The 20,858-nt window shown below is 56.2% G+C and overlaps 6 protein-coding genes across 6 annotated transcripts; 4 read left to right on the top strand and 2 right to left on the bottom strand.

The window, feature by feature from the left end:
- Positions 1–1,244: 1,244 nt before the first annotated feature.
- B0H64DRAFT_429075 (uncharacterized protein) lies at positions 1,245–2,775 on the top strand (the record flags this gene model as incomplete). Its single annotated transcript, XM_062805878.1, has 3 exons — positions 1,245–1,953; positions 2,350–2,515; positions 2,763–2,775. The coding sequence occupies 3 exons, from the start codon at positions 1,245–1,247 to the stop codon at positions 2,773–2,775; spliced, it is 888 nt and encodes a 295-aa protein (XP_062664666.1).
- B0H64DRAFT_32229 (uncharacterized protein) lies at positions 2,721–6,656 on the bottom strand. The gene is made up of 2 exons (XM_062800551.1): positions 2,898–6,656; positions 2,721–2,758 (listed from the first exon to the last, which is right to left on the bottom strand). Exon 1 carries the CDS (start codon positions 6,553–6,555, stop codon positions 3,127–3,129), a length of 3,429 nt encoding a protein of 1,142 aa, XP_062664665.1. The 5' UTR covers positions 6,556–6,656; the 3' UTR covers positions 2,721–2,758; positions 2,898–3,126.
- A 690-nt stretch (positions 6,657–7,346) lies between these two features.
- B0H64DRAFT_32209 (uncharacterized protein) lies at positions 7,347–9,666 on the top strand. The gene is made up of 3 exons (XM_062800547.1): positions 7,347–7,931; positions 7,994–9,558; positions 9,614–9,666. The coding sequence occupies exons 1-2, from the start codon at positions 7,503–7,505 to the stop codon at positions 9,518–9,520; spliced, it is 1,956 nt and encodes a 651-aa protein (XP_062664664.1). The 5' UTR covers positions 7,347–7,502; the 3' UTR covers positions 9,521–9,558; positions 9,614–9,666.
- A 431-nt stretch (positions 9,667–10,097) lies between these two features.
- B0H64DRAFT_32197 (uncharacterized protein) lies at positions 10,098–11,070 on the bottom strand. The gene has a single exon (XM_062800542.1). The coding sequence runs from the start codon at positions 10,937–10,939 to the stop codon at positions 10,244–10,246; it is 696 nt and encodes a 231-aa protein (XP_062664663.1). The 5' UTR covers positions 10,940–11,070; the 3' UTR covers positions 10,098–10,243.
- Positions 11,071–12,479: 1,409 nt separating this feature from the next.
- Positions 12,480–15,041, top strand: B0H64DRAFT_32194 (uncharacterized protein). The gene has a single exon (XM_062800537.1). It carries the CDS (start codon positions 12,573–12,575, stop codon positions 14,952–14,954), a length of 2,382 nt encoding a protein of 793 aa, XP_062664662.1. The 5' UTR covers positions 12,480–12,572; the 3' UTR covers positions 14,955–15,041.
- A 2,790-nt stretch (positions 15,042–17,831) lies between these two features.
- B0H64DRAFT_32162 (helix-loop-helix DNA-binding domain-containing protein) lies at positions 17,832–20,305 on the top strand. Its single transcript, XM_062800527.1, has 2 exons — positions 17,832–18,600; positions 18,658–20,305. Exons 1-2 carry the CDS (start codon positions 17,938–17,940, stop codon positions 20,152–20,154), a joined length of 2,160 nt encoding a protein of 719 aa, XP_062664661.1. The 5' UTR covers positions 17,832–17,937; the 3' UTR covers positions 20,155–20,305.
- The last annotated feature ends 553 nt before the right edge of the window (positions 20,306–20,858 follow it).

Raw genomic sequence — 20,858 nt, 5'->3', positions numbered from 1 at the left:
CGCTGAGCTAAGAAGCGGAGTTGGTAAGGCAACAAGAACGGGCTTCGAAAGTGATGCTCTAGATGATATCACGGAGATTCCGATGATCCCGGTATCTCGTACTCTCTGACGATGGTGATACAGGCGGGTGGTATCCCTCCATCGTGTCTCTTGATCATCGTATGTCATGTACCCCAACTCGTATGCCATCGAGTCCAGCAAGTAGGATTCTGCATTCGCAGGGCCTCGGTGACCTTGCCGGTTGTGCCCGGTCAGCCATCAATCTGTTAACCAGCTTCCAATAATGCCCCAGCGAGGGCAGTGGTGTTCCTCGGGGATAATTCATCATGTACCCTTTTTGTTACCGACCCGTTTCCTCCATTCGGCATGGGGTAACTGCAAGAGTTGAAGGCACATCTCCCGATTCCGGTGATCCGCCGTCATTTGCCCCCGATGAAATACCTACGTAGTTACATTGCAGTGCTTTAGGGTGCTAGTAATCAGCGTCGAATGATGGTATGGGAGGCGGGAAACCCTCCCTTCTTTATTGACATTCCATGTGTTTGGTTGAGCTCCTCGAATATAGCTCAAACCGTCTAGGCCATGGTATGTACCTCGCTCCTAATCTCGAAGACAAACATGAAAGCATGCGGGCCCCAATCGAATTGGCGGGCTAAGGGGCGAGTCCTCCGCAAAGCAGTCGGAGGATAAGAGACAATGGTATTGCCCAAAGGGTCTTCAACAATGGTCCCGGTAACGTTGGCCTAACGCTAGGACTAGTAGCTCTACCCCTGGTGTAGTAGCAATAGACAAGCAGCTCGTGAGCTGGCAAACTTCATGAACCGATCCAGATCTCCTGATTTCTAGCTTCGAGTTCTGCAACATTTCCCATCAAGCTTTCTAAACACAGGATCTGGTAATTCAGCTGTTGTTTGACTTGGCCAACAAGGGGTATGATGGTTGTTTCTCGCTAAGACAACTAAGTCCTTTGTCAACATCAATCTGTAATTGTTATTCTGCACAGTCAAAGACATGAAAGGGGGCACGGTGATGGTATTAAAGCAGGTCGGTCCGCTGTTGGTTCACGCCCGGCCGCTGCCCCAAGCCCGAACAATCACTTCCGAGTTGGATTTGGTTTGAGATAGCCTAGATTTATAATTAAGCATTGAGACTGCCTTGTGTCGATGACGCCTGCTTCTCCTTCGGTTCTGCTTGAAGCTGTTCTTGAGAGTAATAACCACCTACAGCTCGGATTTACCAGCGAGATGCATCCGGTTCTTTGTCAACTGAGATGCTGGGCATCTAGTGACGACACTGACGATGCCACGGTGATAGGCCAGCCAGAGGCTACGAAATTTGAAGGTGTCAACTTTTCTTCGGCTCGCCCCCTTTGCGCCCCCCTCCCTCACTTCTACGAGGAAACTTGGGCTTACATCAGGGGCAATATCTGGGTTATCAACAAGCTCCCTGGCGTGAAAATCAAGGCTCTGAAGTTGGCCCAGCAGTCACCATCCCGGGCAGCACCCGTGAAACAGCAGAAGAACGCTAGCTCATCACAGAGCCGAGCGGAATTTCTCTCTTGGTTAAGAGAACGGAGCCAAAAGATACAACAACGAATGTTGCTGGCTTTGAAGACGCCACGTCGACGGGCAACAGGCGACGGTAAGGCAAGCTTGTCGCTGGCCGTTAAGAGACGTTCATTTCAGATTCTGGTGCAGCACGAGATAGACCAGATTGTTACCAAGGCATCAACGAGGAGGACGAGTGCTACTAGCGAGACTCTTAAACCAAGCCCCGGCGCTATTGGCATCGCGATGACAACCCCGGATCACTACCTCGTATATGACGGCCTTCGGAGCTCACCACCCACAACGCGTACCAGTCCTCACACGTGGAAGTCCTACACAGGTCCCTTTTCCAGCCCGCAGCCAGCCAAAGAGGCAGACGATGTCAGTGAGGACGCGTACTCGAACGGTCAACCAAGCCCCCTTCTCAAGTTCGCGACCGCAGCAAGACGCGCCACGGCAACGGTAGTCACCCACCGCCCTGCCCCCATCCCCATCACCATCCCAACCCGCCACTCCAGCGCCCCCCCAACCCCACGCCTCGCAGCCGGGCCCATCTCCCGACTCCCACCCCTCCCAATAAGCCCACCGAGCCCGCCAAACCAACCAAACCAACCGAGGCCCCCAAGCCCAACCGACAGCCTCCTGACCCACCACCACACCTACCCTTCCTCCCCCAAACCCAACAACCCCCCCAAACCCAACCACAACCCCCACCACCACCGCAAACGGTACCACTACACCACCCCCGAAGCAGCCGCCCTCCTAACCGCCATCAAAACGCACCTCCTCTTACCAACCTCAGGCCCCGACTCGCTCACCCCGGAAGAACTGCTCGCCGCCCTGCTGTTCCGGTGGCAACGGATACGGCGCGGGTTCCCCAAGTCGGACGCGGCGCTGGCGTCGCTGGCCGACGCGATCGACTGGACGGGGGCGGAGGGGGCGTTCGCGGCGGAGTCGTATACGCAGCGGTTGGTGGAGGGGTGGTTGTGGGAGGGGCGGGGGTTGTTTGGTGGTGGGGAGGGGGGGAAGGGAGGAAAAGGGGAGGGGGATGGGGGGTGGAAAGGGGGGGTTGGGAGTGAGTGGGAGTGAGTGGGAGTGAGTGGGAGTGATTTTTAGGGGGTTGAGGGGAAAATAAGGAAAAGGGGGGTTGTGGGAAGGGGAGGGGGAGAGAAAGGGGGAGAGTGAGCTTGTAAAGAGGGGGTTATAGTTTTCTAGGGTATCCAAGTAAGTCAGTAATTGTGTTCCGTTCCGTTGGGAGATTGGAGGCTAGAAAGGGTTCGGTTTTGCAATGATACAAGCGAGGTAAAAGCAGCGCCAAGTAAAATGATCAGTTGCTTAGACATGACATACCATGATGTGATCTTGTTGACATCTGCAAGCTTCATCTGCTGCATGTTATACCAGCTAGGCCAATACTCCTACTACTCGTGGCCGTATACAAGCAATCAAAACACCATAGACCGGACTCTCGTAATAGCATTATTTGGGTATCATCACCTCAACCACGACTATCCATCCATCCACCCACAACTCCATAGCCCTGCGTTAAAGTCGTCCAAGCCAGCGACAAACGCCATTGCTAAGGTGTATCATCATCGTCGCTCTCAGGAAGCACCTGCCGCCTCCTCTTCGCCTGTGGCCTGCGCGGAGACAGCTGGGGCAGATCATCCTCGCTGTCCTCGTCCTCCAGGTAGGTCACTCTCGGCTTGGATGGCCCGACCGGCTTTCTCGCGCTTTTAGCAACGAGCTCGGCCAGATCGGGCATCTCGTCGTCCGAGTCCTGGGTTGAACCGAACTCGGGCGGTTCGTAAAACGGTTTGTCCTCCGCCGCAACCTGCCCTGTGCGTCGGTGTCGCAAGCTGAGTTGGGATGAGCTGGGTGTGGCAGGGCCGATTGACTTCTGCTGGTTGCTAGATGAGAACACGTCGTCTCCGACGATGAAATCGTCGAGGTCGGCGCCGCTGTCGGAGCCATCCGTCTCCTCCATGTCACTTGTTCGCATGCAATCGTCCCCAAAGTCTTCGATATGATCACCGACCCGCTTGAACCCTCCCTGTTTGGCCGCGCCCCGACCATGGCCACGGCCACGGTGTCCTCGTGGCGTGGTTTCTTCGACTGCAGTTTCTTCCGCTTCATCTTCGTCCTCTTCCGCTTCCTCACACTCGCTAAGGTAAATCGACTCGGATTTACGTTTCCTAGTAGGTTTGCTATCTGTCTTTCGAGCTGCTGGCAACCTCCTGTCTACACGCTGTCTGTTGGACACCGAGCTGCTGGTCTTGGGCCCTGTTTTGACGGGCTGGCTTAGAGCCTCGCCTGCAAACGGCGGGACTGGCAGTTGTTCCCATGACGTTGTATCTGTCGTGCCGTATGGACGGGTAAACCTTTCCAAGGGATCCTGGGATTCCCCTAGAGCCCTAAACAACTTCACGCATTTTTTTGTGTACTGACCGTGTTTCAGGTTGACGGTACGGCGTAGCACTCGCTGGGCAGCCGGGTGGGCTCCGAGGTTGATGTCGTCGAATCCGAGTTCTTGCACCTTGTCAAATGGGGTCTTCGGGAGGGATTTGTATAGTCTCTCGAAGCGTTCTGTTTGTGATTTGCTCAATAGAACCTTCTCAAGCTTAGGCACTTTGACCAAGAAGTCGGTTTCGGCAGGCGGTTTGGGTGTATTACCAGCCCGTTCCACGGGCCGGCCGAAGAACGAGGCTTTCGTAAAGCCGGTCTCTACGCCATCAGGCATATTGAACTTCTTTTTGGCGGGCTTCTTCCTCAGGCCAGCCGCGGTCTTTTTGGGCTCAGGAAGGGAAGTGTTCTGGGAGTTCTCGATGGGGATGTCGACAAGCCGTTTGTCAACTTCGGGCCTGATATCCCGAGGCACAATTCTCGTTGAGAGATCGTGGCGAAAAGTAAAGCCGTCGCCGTCGCAGATGAGCTGCTGCATTTTCTGATAGTTGTCCTTCGCTTCTAGGAATTTCTCTTCCTCCTTGCCTTTCATCAGCAGCAACACGATGTTCCCTGCACGTTTTCTGCCTGTGCGCCCCATCCGCTGCAACATGCGTATCGGTGAGGCCGAGGCGTCGTAGCAAACGATCAGGTCGACTTGGCCAATATCGAGCCCTTCTTCGCCGATCGAGGTAGCCACGAGGACATTGAAACCGCCATTCTTGAATTTTTCGATCGTCTCGATCTGCTGCTTTTGCTTCATGCCCTCGCTCCTTTTCGAATCGGCCTGTCCCACGAATACGGTAGCGCGAATGAGCGGTTGGCTGTTGAGGAGGCGAACGATCTCCTCGGCACTGTCACGGTACTCGCTGAAGACAATGGCTCTCGTGTTGGAATTCTCGCCCGCGTCGATAAAGTGGTTGACGAGGGTCTCGCAGAGATATGTCAGCTTTGGGTGCCCGTTGAACTCGTCCATCCTCATCCAGCGTTCGATCACGGTCATCATCTTCTGGAAGCTTTCGTCGGCCAGGAGCTGTTTCTTGAGTTTTGAGCCCTGTCCCGGTTTGCTCTCCTCGCTCGACCGAAATTCAGCGAGGCCATTGTAGAAGGGCTTGATGCCGTGGAAGTTGAGCAACTTGATCAAGTGGGCCAGGCTCTGCAAGATGCTGAACACGGCCATCATCATGAATTTTATCCCCTGGTTCACGTGTCCGCCAGGCCCGGCCAACCATTCTTGCCTGGACTTGAGCAGACCGAAGGTTGTCAAGCTCATGGGATCCCTGCCGTAGTAGATGTTCTGCGAGCTCAGCTTATCCACTAGGGGCTTGAGGGCCTTGGAAAACAATTCCCGCACCTCGTGCATCTCGTCAGAGGGATCGAAGGTCACCGTGTCGATGTTCCGTGAATGAACGTATTGACGGATGTCGATCGACTCCTCGGTCCTGATTTCCACGTGGGAGATACCAAGGTTGTCGATGATGTCTTGCACACCCTCCACCGTTGACCCCGGAGTGGCGGTTAGCGCAAGGATCCGGATGCTTTTCGAAAAGCGCCTTATGAACTCGACGACCTTGACGTAGGCGTAGTCCCCGGTCGCGCGGTGAGCCTCGTCGACAACAAGAAGGACGATGGATTTGGGATCGGCATATCCTTTGGAGAGGTCGTTCATCAGGGTTTGCGGGGTCATGAAGAACAGCCGTTTGTTCTCCCATTCGCCCTGCCGTAGGACCGGAGGAGTCTCGCCTGTGAGAAGTGTTGCCTCTGACCGAGGGATACCGGCGATATTGAGACAGGCCTGGACCTGCTGAGATGCGAGGGGTTTTGTGGGCGCTACGAAGACGATTTTTGCGCGCTTGGTCCAGCGGTAGTAGTTGAGCATGACGGTGGCAGCGATAAAGGTCTTGCCTAGACCGGTGGGGAGGGCCACCAGCGTGTTGTGGAAGAGGCCATTCTTGACGATGCTAAACTGGTAGTCTCGAATGGGGCCGAGATTCAAGGGATACACCCAGGTTGGTAGTTCTTCATGGTGAAGTTCGTGGTGCGTCGGGGCTTCCGGCGGGAGATCAGCACGGTACGGGCGACTGTTAGTGGCCTGCGATCCCGTCAAACGGTCTTCCCGGATGGTGGTTCCCCATAAAGTAGTCTGGCGCAGGTTCTGGGCTTGAATCTGGGCTTGAGTCTGGGCTGACGGTCGGAGCGGGCGGGGGCTGACAATGGGAGCGCGGTTGGGTCTCTTGGGCGAACTATCAAAGGCGTCTGAAGGGGAGGTATCGAGAGACCCATTCCCGGCGTTCCCCACAACTGGATTCCTGCTGAATGAGCTTGGAGCTCGGGATATGGGATGTTGGCGAGAGGGCGGGAGCTGGACCGGGGCTCTAACAGAGTTGGAGAACTGTGTCGATGGCCTGGAATGAAAAGTGCCATTGCCGAAACCGCGTGAATGGTTGGCTACCACATTCGAAGAGGCTGCAGCAGAATCGGTAGCTTGAGTGAGGGCCAGAATCATATCCTCATCGGGGATGTCGTCGAACTCATCATCGAACTCATCGTCGTCCATTGCTCCCATCTCTCAATAACCTCGTTTTAGGCTGTCACGCCCAAAAGTGTAAATGTAAAACGGCACGCGGCATTAGACAATGACCTGCCTAAACTGCGCAGCCCTGGTCGTGTTTCCTTGTGTTGAGGGGATTAAAATGGCAACCCAAGTGGCGTGGCGAGGGGCCCAAGGAGTCACGAAAAGCAACTCTTCAGAAAGTCCAAATAACTACATTAATTCGGCTGAAGGTAAGAGGACGCGACGGAAGAGACGCGTAATTGCGCCAATGCACGTGATTGGTTTGAGTGACCTGGATCAACCCATCCACTGGTTCGAGCAAACCACTCAACAACCAGGTGGGGATAAAGACAATGAAAGGTAATGATCATTGTACCAAGTATGGTACTACAGGTACAGATGTACTTGGGTAGTAGTGTACAATGGAATAATTCGAAGACATCAGCCCGCATTCGGCAGCTCGCCGAACAATGAGATCAGGTTCGATAAAGCAACCTGCAAGGGTCCGTTCTTGCAATCGTCAGGGCCGGAAGAGCTCTTCCATTGGCTCTCCATATAAACATCCAAAAATGATGCAAGGTTCTCATTGCATTTTTGGGCCGCCTGGGCACCCCATTTTTTAAGGTACGCGCTCTGCACACAGGAGATTTCTTCGCCTGACGTGTGCGGCTCGTCGTGAGGGATTCATCAAGGGGGGTTACGCCTTGCAGAAGGTCAGCCCAACGCTCGGGTCCGGGACCTTTGCCGTACGGACGCCCAGCCAGTGGACCTGGCGGGGTGGGTCCGGGCACCAGACATAGAACCTTGTATGCAGAGTTGAAGGCACTCTTTCTTTCGAGCTTCGCGTCCCGCACTCTCTTTCCTTCTTCCCACAAACTCGACCACCTTTGCATTCTACCACCGCACACGTACCTCCTCACTAGCTTTAACAATCGTGCAAATTAAGTCAACCACAATCAATGGCACCTCCCACCGGCCCTCGTGCGAGCCGCGGCAATCGCCAAAATCCGCGGGGCACACGAGGTGGCGGCATAGGAAAGCGTCGGGGTACCTCTCGAACCGACCGTGATGGCGATGTTTCCATGGATACTTCAAGTGCAGCGAACCCGCCAACCGGCCCCTCAGCCCATTCTACCCGTGGAAATCGAGGCTCCCGAGGTGGAAGAGGCGGCCGGGTGTCAGCCCGGCTCGCTCAGAATGTACGCAATTACGTGTCGGAACAAGATGGCACGACTCGTGGCGGGAAAGCCCAGTACAATAAAGTCACCCTGAAGATCCATGGCCTCAAAGATAGTAAAGCGGCCGGGAATTCGGACGGTGGTCTTCGCTCGCTTCTCGAGTTCCTTGAACGAAAAGCTTCTAAAGAGCGGCCCATCATACTCGGTAGAGTACGTTGCCTCCGGTCCTTCCTATAGACTTTCCTTTCTATGCACATGCTAACATTTCTCAGGGAGTCATTCGAGGGGACCATGTGTGGCTCAAAGTCAATCAAGCCGACGCGCCCAATTTGCTACACCTGAACGGTTTCACGTACGCCGGCGCCCCGTTAACCATCGAAGAGACCAGCGATCCGATTCCCGGGCAAAACGGCCGATCGACCGACGGCCCCGAGCCAAACCCGTCAGAAACGAAAGAGAAGTTGCTGGCGGTTCTGAGTTCTCGCTACAACGTAGAACAGAAGCTCTTGGACCTATCGGCACTAGGGGCCGATCAAACCCTCTTCAGCATGGGCGCTTTCGAATCCAAGGCGCTAGCGGAGAAGTCGTTCAAGGCGCTGATGCGTCTCACGGCTACACATTACGACAATCCTGCCGAGAAGGAGGCAGGCATCCAGGCGGTTACTATCGCTAACAACGACATCCACGACGTCTACGAGGTTTTCGCACTGGCCTATACCCTCCCTCATCTGCGCCGTCTCGACCTTAGCGGTAACCAGCTCCAGGATATGTCGAAAATTTCCAAGTGGCGTCATGAATTCCGCCGCCTGGAGGAGCTCCATGCCGCCGGCAATCCCGTCGCCAATTTGCCAACCTACGCGACCCAAATGATCGAATGGTTCCCAAGCCTGCAGGTGTTGGACGGACGCCGGGTTAGAACCCCAGAAGAGGCTGCGGAGGCCTTCAAGTCGTGGTTCCCTACACCGCTTCCCCGTCTGCCATCTAACCTGCGGGACGGCGGGAACAACGTGGCGAGCACATTCCTTAGTGGTTTCTTTGTCACATATGACCACGACCGAATTTCTCTCGCCAGGCAGTTCTACGACGAAGACTCTGCCTTCTCGCTTCACACCAAAGCGGAGCCCGCGTCAAGCGGCTATGACAACTTCTCCAGGAATCTGGAAACAATTGGCGTCCGGGGCTCGCCTATACAGCAGCGGCTGTTCAACGGAAGCAACTTGATCGCGGAACTCTGGGCCCAGCTTCCTGCAACAAGGCATCCCAGCCTGGATTTGGCCGATGAGTGGCAGGTCGATTGCCATACCTTCCCAAGCTTGGCCGACCCGTCTGGACAAGGCTTGGCTATGGGCCTGGCGATCACCGTCTACAGTCGATTTGAAGAAGTCGACCCGACTCGGCAGCTCCCCGGTACCCGCCAGTTTTCTCGTTCCTTTATCCTTGGGCCGAGCAAACCTGGTGCGCCGCACCCATACCGGGTCATTAGTGATGAACTCGCACTGCAAGCCTGGGTACCGCAACAAGCACCGGCCGCGGCCGTCCAGGCTCCCACCGTGGCGCCCAACGTGGCGCCCAACGCGGCGCCTGTCCCAACAGTCCCCGTTGCGGCACAACCCCCCGTACTGGATGATACCGTGCGTGCCCAGATGATTGAGGAATTGTGTCGGCAAACGGGCATGACGCCCGAGTATTCTCGGCTGTGCTTGGCCGGGGAAGCGGACTGGAACTTCGACCTGGCACTGAGGTCATTTCAAGAGAAGAGGGCGGATTTGCCACCGGAGGCTTTTGTATCAGCTGCATAATTTGTGAAGCGGATGGATATGGATATGGAGATATGAGGGTAAGTGTTTTCTCTCTGTATTACTTGTGAGTGACTTAACTGACAATGTTTCTAGGAAGAGAGCGAATGCACGATGTATTAGCGAGCGAAATCGAGATCGGAACAGCGAATCATAGAATCGGAAGCGATTGGTTTTGAATTCGACCCTTGACGGCGGTTGTGATAGGGGTGGGGAGTCTTGCGTGTTGTCTGTCGGGCTTTATTCCTCAGCAGTGTCGTGATGAGATGAGAGTATGAAAACATCCCTCTTCTCTTTTTCTTTTTCTTTTTGGCAGCGGCTGGGGGCAGAGGCCGGAAGCATTTGAACTTGGGTTTCAGGGAGTTGGGATTCCAAAGCAGGCCATTCTGCTTTCTTGGGTATGGTTCGGCATGGGCTGTTTGGAAAACGCTCCCCTCTCATTTGTTTTACTGGAAGGCGTTTGTGGGCATGGAACGGATTATACTTAGACGGGCGGACATGTCATTCAGCGTGATACCCTGATTCAACACTTTACAGCTTCTTGAGTCACCATCCTCTGCGAACTGAAGCGTGAATGGGTATCTGGGCATCTTGAAGTAATCTGTGGGTGTTACGGGTTGGCCATTAGACGAGCCCCCTGGATTTGCATATCTGAGGTTGACGTGTTGACGAGCAGGCCGGATGCTGTTGCGGGTACAGATTACATGTACAAGTAGATCACGGAAGTTACCGTGCTGTGGCTTGCAACGGGTGACGTTGGTGGCATACCAGGACTGTGTCGCAATTCTCATGTCTTACTTGTAGTGTAGTATACAACTTTTTATCCCAATAGTTACAATATCCCAGCGGCCTCGTGGTTCGGGTGGCCGAGGTCGGGAGTTGCTCATGGAATTTCCCGTTTCGAGGGAACCTTCCGTCGTCTCGCCCCTGGTTACCGACGATGGGCGCCTCGAGTTCATCATGAGATGAAAGGGGTAAACAGCAGATGGGAGGGAAGGACCCTGGCCAACAATGGCAGTTTGCACAGCATAGCTCGCAATTCAACGTCGTCGATCGGACATGGCGGGTGCGGCCCTCGTCAAGTATCGGAAGAGTGTGCGGCTGGGTTAAATTTGTTGTATTCATTACGCGCCCGCACCTTTTCATTGATTCGTGGTATTCGGAGTTCACACGCCATGTGACTGTGATGTTGAAGTCTTGTTGGAGCCAATCACCAGCAACAGTGAGGATGATGGCGTCCGCAGAGCCGCGCGGGACTCCGTTTGTGGTTCCTGAAGGACTGACATCATCGCTCACCTGGCACTTCGGGTAAAATTGCATGTTTTGCTGTGAACTTTGGAACTCGCCCATTCCACCATTCCACCCCTTCCTCGTGGTGAAAAACGGCCGGGCGGGAAGTGGAGAGCATCCCTGCCCCGCCATTCGGGTGGAGGTGCAGGCGCTTTTTCCCTTCCTGGTTAGACTCGGTTCCCTCTCTGGGGTTCGAGCGTTTCAGGAAAAGGACAGGACAGCAGAGACAGGGCCCCTCATTCGACAGAAGCAATCCACTGCTTGGGACTTTTTGGTGTCGCTCGAACACACTCAGCATGGCTGTGTGACATGAACCTCGGAGCGACACACTGTTGGTTGCAGTGGCTGTGTTGTGCTGTGTATCACCACCAGCTGACTTTTATTAATTCTGAGTTTAGAGGAGGGTCTTCAATTTACAGCTGAGTGAAGAGCTGAATTGGTGCGAGGATGGAAGTTGACCTTTGAGCCCCTCAATCCGACAATTGGAACGGAGATGGGATGAGGGTAGTATCGAAACGGCAACTCGGCTTCTCATTCTTTTTTCTTCTTCTTTTTTTATTCTTCTTCCCCCCCCCTTCGTTGACCCTGACCTCGCGATGAATGGCTCTTCTCCGGTTGGGTAATCAAATCTCATCAACATGGAGGAGAAGAAGAAAAAAACGGCCCCCAGCACCGATGTCCCTGGACATGCCGAGGCCGGTGTTGATTCGGATTCGCGTTCTTGCACCAGCGCCCCTTTTCTCCCCTCGAGATCAGCCAGCTCGCTAAATGGCATGTCCCTCTCCCTCGGCGTTCCCCCATGTGGCACCGCAGCTGGATGGGGCTGGGACGTTTCTCGCATGACGAGCTTCAAATGAGCGCCCAGGGAACCCCTTGTCCGCCCCCGTTCCCTCCCCTGATTCGACCAGGCCCCCGATTCCCTCTCCCTGTCACCAGGTTCGCGAGGCCCCGTTTTGGCTCATTTCCCGTCGTCCCCTTGCCGCCTGCCCGTCCGATGTCTCGGTCGCTGGCTGCCGTGGGTGTCCCTCTCTCGTCTCCCTTGGTGTGGTGGTGGTGTCTGTCGGATCACCGTGCTCAGCTTCACGAAGTTGGCAATTGACCCTCGGTCGGCATCCGAAACTCGTCCGGCACAGTTTGCAGTTTAACGTTACCAGCACTCTTCGTGAACGTCGTCGTTTTGTCTGCTTCTCTCACTCGCTGCCGCAAGAAGAAGAGGAAGAAGAAGCTGTTCGCACTGCCCCCCCCGGACTTGACACACCGTGGACCATCAGCGCCAGGGGCCGCAGTAGCATCGTGTGCGTCCCATCAAACCTTTCGCGGCAGAGGCCCCAATTCCACGTAACCCCCTCTCCATCCTGCGACACGGGGCTCCTCAGAACAACAAACCTTCGTTTCCTCGCCGTTTGTTCCTCGGAAACAACCCAGGGTTTTGTTCCGTCGATCATATTCTCCCTCACACCAACAGGCCGGCCCTCGAGATCCCAGATCGACGTCTGGCCGTTTTTTTCCCGCGCATCTGGTTTCCGCGAGATTCTTCCTCTGGACCTCCCTCCTGGGAACATTGGTCCACTGTCTTGCATACGAAGTTCTTGCCACCCGCCGGCCGTCGACCGCGCAACACGAACGCACTACATTCTCCCCCGGACACGCAAGCTCGATATGTTTTGCTGACGAGGAACCATCACTGAGGTTTACCCCCTCTCCGTTGAAGGCACCGATTGCCTAGGTTGGTCGTCTCGCCCGCATAGGCCGAGATCTCGCCACGATGCCGCTCCCTCAACCAAAAACGGCGTTGAATAACGCATGTTCGGTCATATTCGACAACACACTTTACACATATTCGGCCGATGCCTTCCAATCCCTACAGCTTAAGCCGGGGGCCAAGTGGAAGGTACTGCCACAGGGCGAGAAGGTGACGGGGGCTGCTTGCGTCGGCTCAACAACAGGGACAGCGTCGACGTCGGCTTTCTTCGTGGTCGGAGGTACTGGCGGATCGGACAAGTACCATGGGTTGCAGAAGTTCACATACGCGACGGGGCAATGGGAGTCGGTAAAGTTGCTGGATAAGGTGACACATCAGCGAGTAGGGCACAGCGCCGTCTACCTCAACAGCACCGACTCGATCCTCGTCTACGCGGGCAACCAGGATGGGTCCAACGCACCGTCGACATCGACTTTCACAATTGGCGCGTCCGCGCCACACAACGTCCGTTCCTACGACACCAGTGGGCCACCATCAGTCAACCCGATCTTGTTGTCCTGGTCTCCCAGCGAGGCGGGTCTGGTCGGCGGGAGTACATGGAACGCACAGGTCATGCTGTTCAACGCGGCCGACAAGAAATGGGTTGACTCGGGAGCATCGCTCGCGGCGCCACTGGCAAAGGATACGTCTGCTATCAAGGCGGTGTTGATGACGGGCGACGATGGGTCAAAGAACCTCCTCACTTTCGACATGTCCGCGTCGCCAAACGCAGTGAGGCGAACGGTTCTTTTCAAGGGGCCCGGTGTGCCAGTTCCACAGGCCGCGCCGGTTCGCAGGCGGTTGTCGAGAAGGACGGAGCATGGGCCGAGCAGTATGGAGAAGAGGGCCGGTGAGCCCCTGACGCTGAACAACTGGCCAGCGTACAACTCGACCTTGGCCCCGAAGGTCACTAGGAACAACTTCGCTCTCGCTCAGGGGTCAAACGGCATGGTTGTCATTGCCGGCGGGAGCGCCGATGACGATGTTCTGTGCATGTTCAACGCCAGAGATAACAGCTGGGAGGACGCCGACTCCAAGCTTTCCCAGGCTCGGCTTCTTTCGACCGAATCCTCAACCCGCTCCTCGTCGACGTCATCCGCTACGGGGACATCAACAAGGCTAAGTTCAACATCAACATCCGTACCCTCCACTACCTCCGTCACAGCCAGCGTGGCGAACCCAACTACCGCCACCCAAGCGCCCACAGATGCTGCCGTAGCGGCAGTTCCTGATGGATCCGATCCGCAATTAAACACCATCCTCGGCGCCGTTCTGGGAAGTATTTTCGGTGCCGCATTGCTGTTGGCCCTTGTGTATATGTGCATCAGGCGGCGAAAGAGGCAGGGGCATATGGAGGCCGGCCATGTGAGCCGGTCGATCGGGCCGTCACCGAGCGAGAAGGACGGTGGCGCGTTTGACAAAGAGAGCCTTGCTTTCGGCCAGAGTCCGCCGCCAGCCTTCCGCGGCCACCAGCAACAGGGCTCCCAGAGCTCCTTCTCGTCAATGGCCATCCTGATGGGCCGCACTGGCGAGAAGTCGGCTCCGGCCGGCGCCGGCCGCAAGTCGAGCAACGAGAGCAGACGCGACTCGTCCGACAGCACCTTCAAGGCCTTCAAGAACACCATCAGCAAGCCGATGACGCAGCCTACCCCGGTCGCCGCAGCAATTCGGCCGCCGCCACCCGCTCAACAGCAGACTAGGGATGAGAAGGGTGTCGCGTTCGCAGCCAGCACGGTTGATGCGAAGCCCCGAACCTTGACGGCAGGGGCCGATAAGCAAGGGGGGAACACACGGCGCAGCTCTGGGTGGAACAGGTACTGGTCCGGCGGTTCGGCTTTGAACCTTTTGGGTTTCGGCAACGGCAACGGCAACCCCAACAACAATAACAACGGCAACAACAACAACATTAATCCTAGTAACGTTGCCGCTCTCAACTCGCGGCGGACCACCCTCGCCTCGGACCGGAGCTCCAACTATAGCAACCCGCACCGCATGACCCAGGACAGCGCGACGGTGCCGCCCCTATTCCCCGCCTCTGCGGAACCGCGGATGTCCTTCAGCCGTGTCAATGCCCACAGCCCGACCATCGCCGTGTACAACGACAAGCTGAACCAGGGCATGAGCGGCCGGATCGAGACGCAGCGCCCGATCAGCGGGGTGAGCGACATGTCAGCCTCGGCATACTCGAGCGGCATCCCAGAGTCCGTCCAAGACGCCTGGGACGCCGCCGCCGCCGAAAAACCGTGGGGAGCGGATCGCTCGCTCAACGACTCGTCCACCGGCGTCTATGGAACCCCCCTCGCCCCCGCTTCACAAGGCCTGAAGCCCCCGTCGCAGGCACCGCCGCGCCGCAACCAACAGCCTGTGCGCGACGACATGAGCTGGCTTAATCTGGGTGGCAACTAAGCGGAGCCACTCCACCACCATGTCTGCGTCCAGCCTCTCACCCGCTCGGGGACGTCGTTGTCTGCGATAACGCTTTGCGCTACGCGGCCATCACGACCTCCCTGATGATGATACCCCCTCCCTCATGAGGGCGGCCAACCTTGGGGATTTTGCGTGGACCGCGTTATACCCCGGATGAAAGCAACGTTCCCTCTCTGGAGTACTATCTTTCAGCGTGCTATCTCCTTGAATATCCGAACCCGGCGTTCATCAACGTTAGACTCCCGCTCACTACAACCAAAAACCACCGTCGTCGGTCTCCGTCGGGGATACTCGACACCTACCGGGAACATCCCGAACCGATTTCTTTTTTCTCTTTTTTTTTCACGTTTTCCGGACTGGTTCATATACCATATTTTCGTTTCTCTTCTCATGTGGTACTATATCCTGTACATTCTGGCGCGCCTTTCCGTTTTCCTGTCAATTATTGGCATTTCCAACTGGCGGCCCGGGGTCGGTCATAAAAACCCCCCTTTTTTCCATCTTTGTCTCAACCAGATTTCTTTTTATTTCGACAAATCTGGGACCGGCGCATCCTTGCTGTTGGCCTCCTCGGCAATACCTTGTGCACTACCTACCGTACATATCTGCTTTTCCGTCTGTTTTCTGTTGATTGGCACTGGATAATTGTCTCGCTGTGGTGAGAGGTTGAGAGAGGGGGTGGGTGGGAGAGAGAACCAACTGCTGCCGAGCGCACGCTATGAACAAGCAAGGCCCGGGGCCTGTACTGTGGACGACTTTCTGGTGGTTGGACCTACCGGCCGTGCAATTGTATCTAGAAACTCAGCTGTTTCCCTAGGTACCTACCTACTATGAAAACAGGCAGTAAATACTTGATCCGTCGACTATTACCGAATACCACTTTCGGCCTGAGTTTTTCCGTGAGACCAGTTTTCGGGTCTGTGAATCGCGATCGGTAGGGGAAGTTCATGCTGCAGACCCAACCACACCCCAACCAGCCAGCCCCTCCCTTGCTCCGTTGCGGAACCGGGTAACATCGTACAACAAATAGTTTAGGCGGGTTTCGGACGCGTTGCATCACCGGTCAAACCCGGCAACAAAACTCGGGCGAGGTCCGGCAGAATCCGGGATGGAAAAGTAAGACTTCCCTCCAAGATTGCCACGCGGTCACCACGCGACGCCATCTTGAAAAATCGTCGACCGAAGGAAGATCATCAAGCCACGCCCTAGTGTATGTAATGGTTGCGGCCTCACGCCACTGGGGGTCAAGTCATTTTCTTCTTGGGAGGATGTCCCGTCGGTCACCAAAATGAGACGGCACCTTGCCACATGGTCGAAGCCTGCGGCGCACCATACCATACATACACACATAAAAAGCCCGTTCTGGCTTTCGGTGCCGAGAGCGGGATGTCTCGTGATAATTACAGGGTGTTCCAGCTCTGAATAGTCTTGTCGGTCTCGCCAGTCAGCTGCCAGATCGACGTAAATGAGTATTTTTGGTTAGCCCTTCATCCGTCTCCCATCAGTGTTTCGAAGGGTGCAGGCACGGCACGGCAGGCTTGAGGAAAACTGAGACCTGCCCCCCACCTTTCGTGGGGTTTTGATCTGTCAATCAAGCCACCACAGGCAAGTGGGTCACATGCGCAGCCGAAGCAGCAGCTGCAGCCCGCCCATCTCGCATCCGTAGGTTGCATCTCCACGGCAGCGGCACAGCGCCTTCCCCCAGTACCTTCGTCGCTGGACGCAGGCCGGTCGAGACAACGCCGGCATTAGATCGGGTTGCCTTTGCATTTTGTTTCGACACCCACAAGTCGATGCTTCGATAGAAGGCTTTGGGCCAAGCAAATGGAAAGAAAAAATCCCGGCGCTTCGGGACGGCCCCTTGGCCTGTGCTCGGGACACCTGCAGGACATTTCTGGCGGTGCACCTAGCTGCCAAGACCCTGCCCTCGCCGCCCTCCCCACGCATCCCGTCCAAGACTCAGACCCGCGCAGATTGAAGATGGAAGATCACGAACGTCATTGGAACCCCCGGGTCCTGCGTCGTACCAGTTTTTGCCTTTTGCGCAATGACCATGTGTCTCGAGTGTGTCACCAGATATCCAGGGGAGTGGTGGCCTCGGAGTTACCAAGGATCACACACATTCTCGTCGGGCTCTACACTACACAGTAGGTACCTAGGTCCCGTCTCTCTCCCGTTTTCTGTTTTGCACCCCCCCCTTGACCGAGTTCAACTCTCTTCCGTCGGGTGCCGAGGATATTCCATGGAAGTGACAAAGTTTTCTTCCATCCCGACCGGTGTTCGGAGCCTCACATTGGTTTTGGCAGCTGATGTAACCTTGGAACAGACTGGAGACAAAACGCCGAGGCCTGGAGAGCCTGGCCCGTCCACCTGAAGCCTCTGTTGGGCGAGCTGGAGGGTTGCGGGGCGAAGGAGCGGGGCATGAAGGGAGCGCAATTAGCACACATGGCCGTGGGGCACAACCGAGCATTGGCCATAGACGGGCCTTCTTTCCATTTCAACCTGTCGTCCCCCCACCTCCCGCCCACTCCCCAGTCTCAGGGTCTCGACTCTGGGAAAGCCACCCAACTCCGGGCAACAGCAGTCACATCGAGGCTTTCACTATCCTCACGACCTCCCCGACGATTCTCTCTCCCTTTCCCCGGCCATTTTTCGACCGATTCTCGCCTCCTCGGCGCTCGACAAGACCGGCTTCCACCCCGGCGCATCTAACTATCGGATAAGCACCAGCGGGTCGCAGATGAGACATCCGGCCCGTGTTCCGAACGAACGAAAGAGACCGGCTCTCCGCAGGACCGCCCTACCGCCGAATTACGTGGACGACCGATCGCGCAATCCGCCTCGTGCGATAGAGAAAATTGACGAGTTCACATCTTCCTGAACTCGGTCTTTTTTCAAGGCCGTGTAGCACGCACAACGTGAAACTCGGCTTTTCGACCGACCCTAGGGTCATCATCATATCATGGACTCGTCAAGTTGGGCCGTCGCCGACCATTCGGTCCACCCTGCTCCCGAGGATGATTTTCAGCAGTATTTGGATATGAATGGCATGGGCAACCTGGCCGACGGCATCAACTACAACTTCCAGGACTTTCAGCCCTCGGGCGGTCCCCAGATGCTACAGCAGCACCCCCGGGAGCAGATGGACATGCCCATGAGCGGCACCGACGCACCAATTCTCCTGTCACCGGCGGTGCCCGCGATGCAGCACCACATGCCGCCCATCACAAGCGCTGCTTCCTATCAGAGCGTACCCGCCACCATGATGCCGCCCCCTACTCCGAACGAAGCCATCGTTGACACGATCGAGGCGCAGATACAATTCCTCCAGCAGCAGAAGATGCGGCACCAGCAGCGGCACATGGAGGAACAGCAGGCTGCATTCTTCACCCGCCAGCAGCAGAACCGCATGGTTCCTCCGACACCCCAGAGCCTGGAGCTCCAACCAGGGTCCAACCACTACTACCCTCCGACTAGCGGACCGGAGCAGCAACAGTCACAACAACAACAACCCCAACAACAACAACAACAGCAACAACAGCAACAACAGCAACAACAGCAACAACAGCAACAACAGCAACAAGCCATCGAGTACCGGTTTCAGAGGCTAAAGGACCAGGCAGACGTAGGTTGAAAATTTGTCGTCTTGATCCGAGACCCGGGTTCGCTGATCTCCCGCTAGATGTCATTTACCCCACTGGTCTCACCGGCGGTGACGCCGCTCGACACTCATTTCTCAGTCGATTCACAGTTTGCGGCATCAAGTGCCTATTTCAGTCCCTTGACATCACCAGCTCTACATGCCCAGACCGACCCCCTTGCCATGTTTGATCAGTTACACAGCGTCGTGAGCACGAGTTCTCCCGTCGATATGGAGCTGGACCCGTCGTCGGCCGTACCGGCCATGTCAAATACGACCCCTGGTGATCTGGCCAAGAAAATGCGAAAAAATGCGGCCAAGGCAAGAGCCAAAGGCGGCATCAAGCAATCACCAATCTCGAAACCTTTGCGCAGGAGGACTACGACGACTCCTAGCTTGAACGCTCAGGTGCTGACGGAGCTTGCTGAAAGCGTTGAACGCAACCAAGATCCCCAGTTGCTGCCCACACCTATGATGCAAACTTCTTCCTCGTCTACCACGGGAGTAACCGATTCCGAGGACTCTGTCTCACCCGAAGCTCTGAACGACACAACCCCTGTCGATATGCCTCCACCTCCCATACCCAAATCGCGATCCGCGAAACCATCCCCGTATATTGCTCCGCAGGCCAGTGCGGTTCCCAGCACCCTGCAACCTTCACGACCAGGCATCGCGTCCCCTGCGACCCCCGCGTCGCTGATGAAGCTCAGCTCACCAAGTAACGGCAGCGCGGGTGCGAGGGCTGATAGCCAAGAGGCGGTCGATACCGACCAAATCGAAACCTTTGAGCTCCCGGAGTCGGCCAACTTCTTGAATAAGACCTCAACACCCAGTAGTGGCCCGACACCGACACAGTCCTCCCAAGATAGGGCTTCCTCCAAAACGCCTTCTTTAGCACCTCTCGCTTCGCCCTCCCTCATGAAACCATCCGGCACCTCATCCGCGACCCAAAGCCCCCAGCTGCTGGCCGGGTCTGGATTCGGCGCCAGAAAGACACCCCAGCTTCTCCCGCGAGGGAGCAAGAAGCGCGGGAGCGTCAGCTCGATCCCAGTCTCACCCGCTCTCCGGCCGAAGATCTCGCCCGGCATCAAACCCCTCCTCCCGGGCGGGCCGGACGTCGAAGAGGCCGCCTCGCACCTCCTCGCCACAAAATCAAACTACCAGCGCATCCTCGAGGGCAACACCCTCCCGGGCGTCTCGTACCCGAGCGAGCTCTCGACGAACCTCACCTCGAAGCGCACCTCGCACAAGATCGCCGAGCAGGGCCGCCGCAACAGGATCAACTCGGCGCTGCTGGAGATCGCCACCCTGCTGCCCCGCCCGCCCAAGGACAGCGAGGGCGAAGGGAGCGACACGAAGAAGGACAAGGATAAGGGGGGCGGTGGTGGGTCTGCGCCTAATAGCAAGGCTAGCACCGTCGAGATGGCTATCGAGTATATCAAGCAGCTGCAGCAGGAGGTTGTCGAGGCGAATCGCCGGGCGGAGGACGCCGAGAAGAGGCTGGAACGGAAGGGGGAGGGGAAGGCTGCTGGGGCGTGAGGTGGTGGTGCATGAGGTGGTGGTGCGTGAGGTGGTGGTCTGAGGGTTGGCGACGGGAGGAGAGTGTGTAAGTTTCGTATGGATATGGCTGGGACTGGCGGGCGGGTATGAGGTGGGTGGGGTGGCGGTGTGTGGGAAACGGAAAAGTACAGATGGATGGCGTTTTAGGGGGGATATAATAGGCTTCTTTTTTTTTTCCCTTCCCTTGTTTAAGACCCGCGAGGGCGGACACACATTGGTGTTACTGAGTTGGGCAGGGAATTTACCTCGAGCCATCCTGGACGCCTGGAGCACCTGAACACTCAACTGTGGAGGACTGACTGTGGGATAGTGTTGGCATGAGAAGACATATACGAGGAGACGAACGAGCCGGAGATACCCAGGGGACGGAAATAGAAAATCATGTTGGAGTACTCTACTAGCCACGTCCTGGCGGATGTTTCGTGACTCTTGATAATGTTCGAAGCGGATTTACCGTTCAGGAGCGCCAGAAGCCTGGGAAGCCTAGTTGTCAAGCTTCTGGGCGGTGGCAACAATATGGACGGATACGTTGCTCTCAGTTTGCTCCCACTCATTGGAGATCACATTGGGATCTTCCTATTCGTTACCTAGGTCCCTAGGTACAAGTAGTGTCGCTACCTGGTAGGTAGTGTACACTGCCTACGTCAGAACTCTCGAAAAGCCGGGAAGGTTATCGGCATTGG

The sequence above is a fragment of the Chaetomium fimeti genome (genome assembly GCF_033439085.1).
Source record: "Chaetomium fimeti strain CBS 168.71 chromosome Unknown B0H64scaffold_1, whole genome shotgun sequence".
Classification (NCBI taxonomy): Eukaryota; Fungi; Ascomycota; class Sordariomycetes; order Sordariales; family Chaetomiaceae; genus Chaetomium; species Chaetomium fimeti.
The sequence above is the reverse complement of the archived record's forward strand: the minus strand, read 5'-3'. Positions and strand labels throughout refer to the sequence as shown.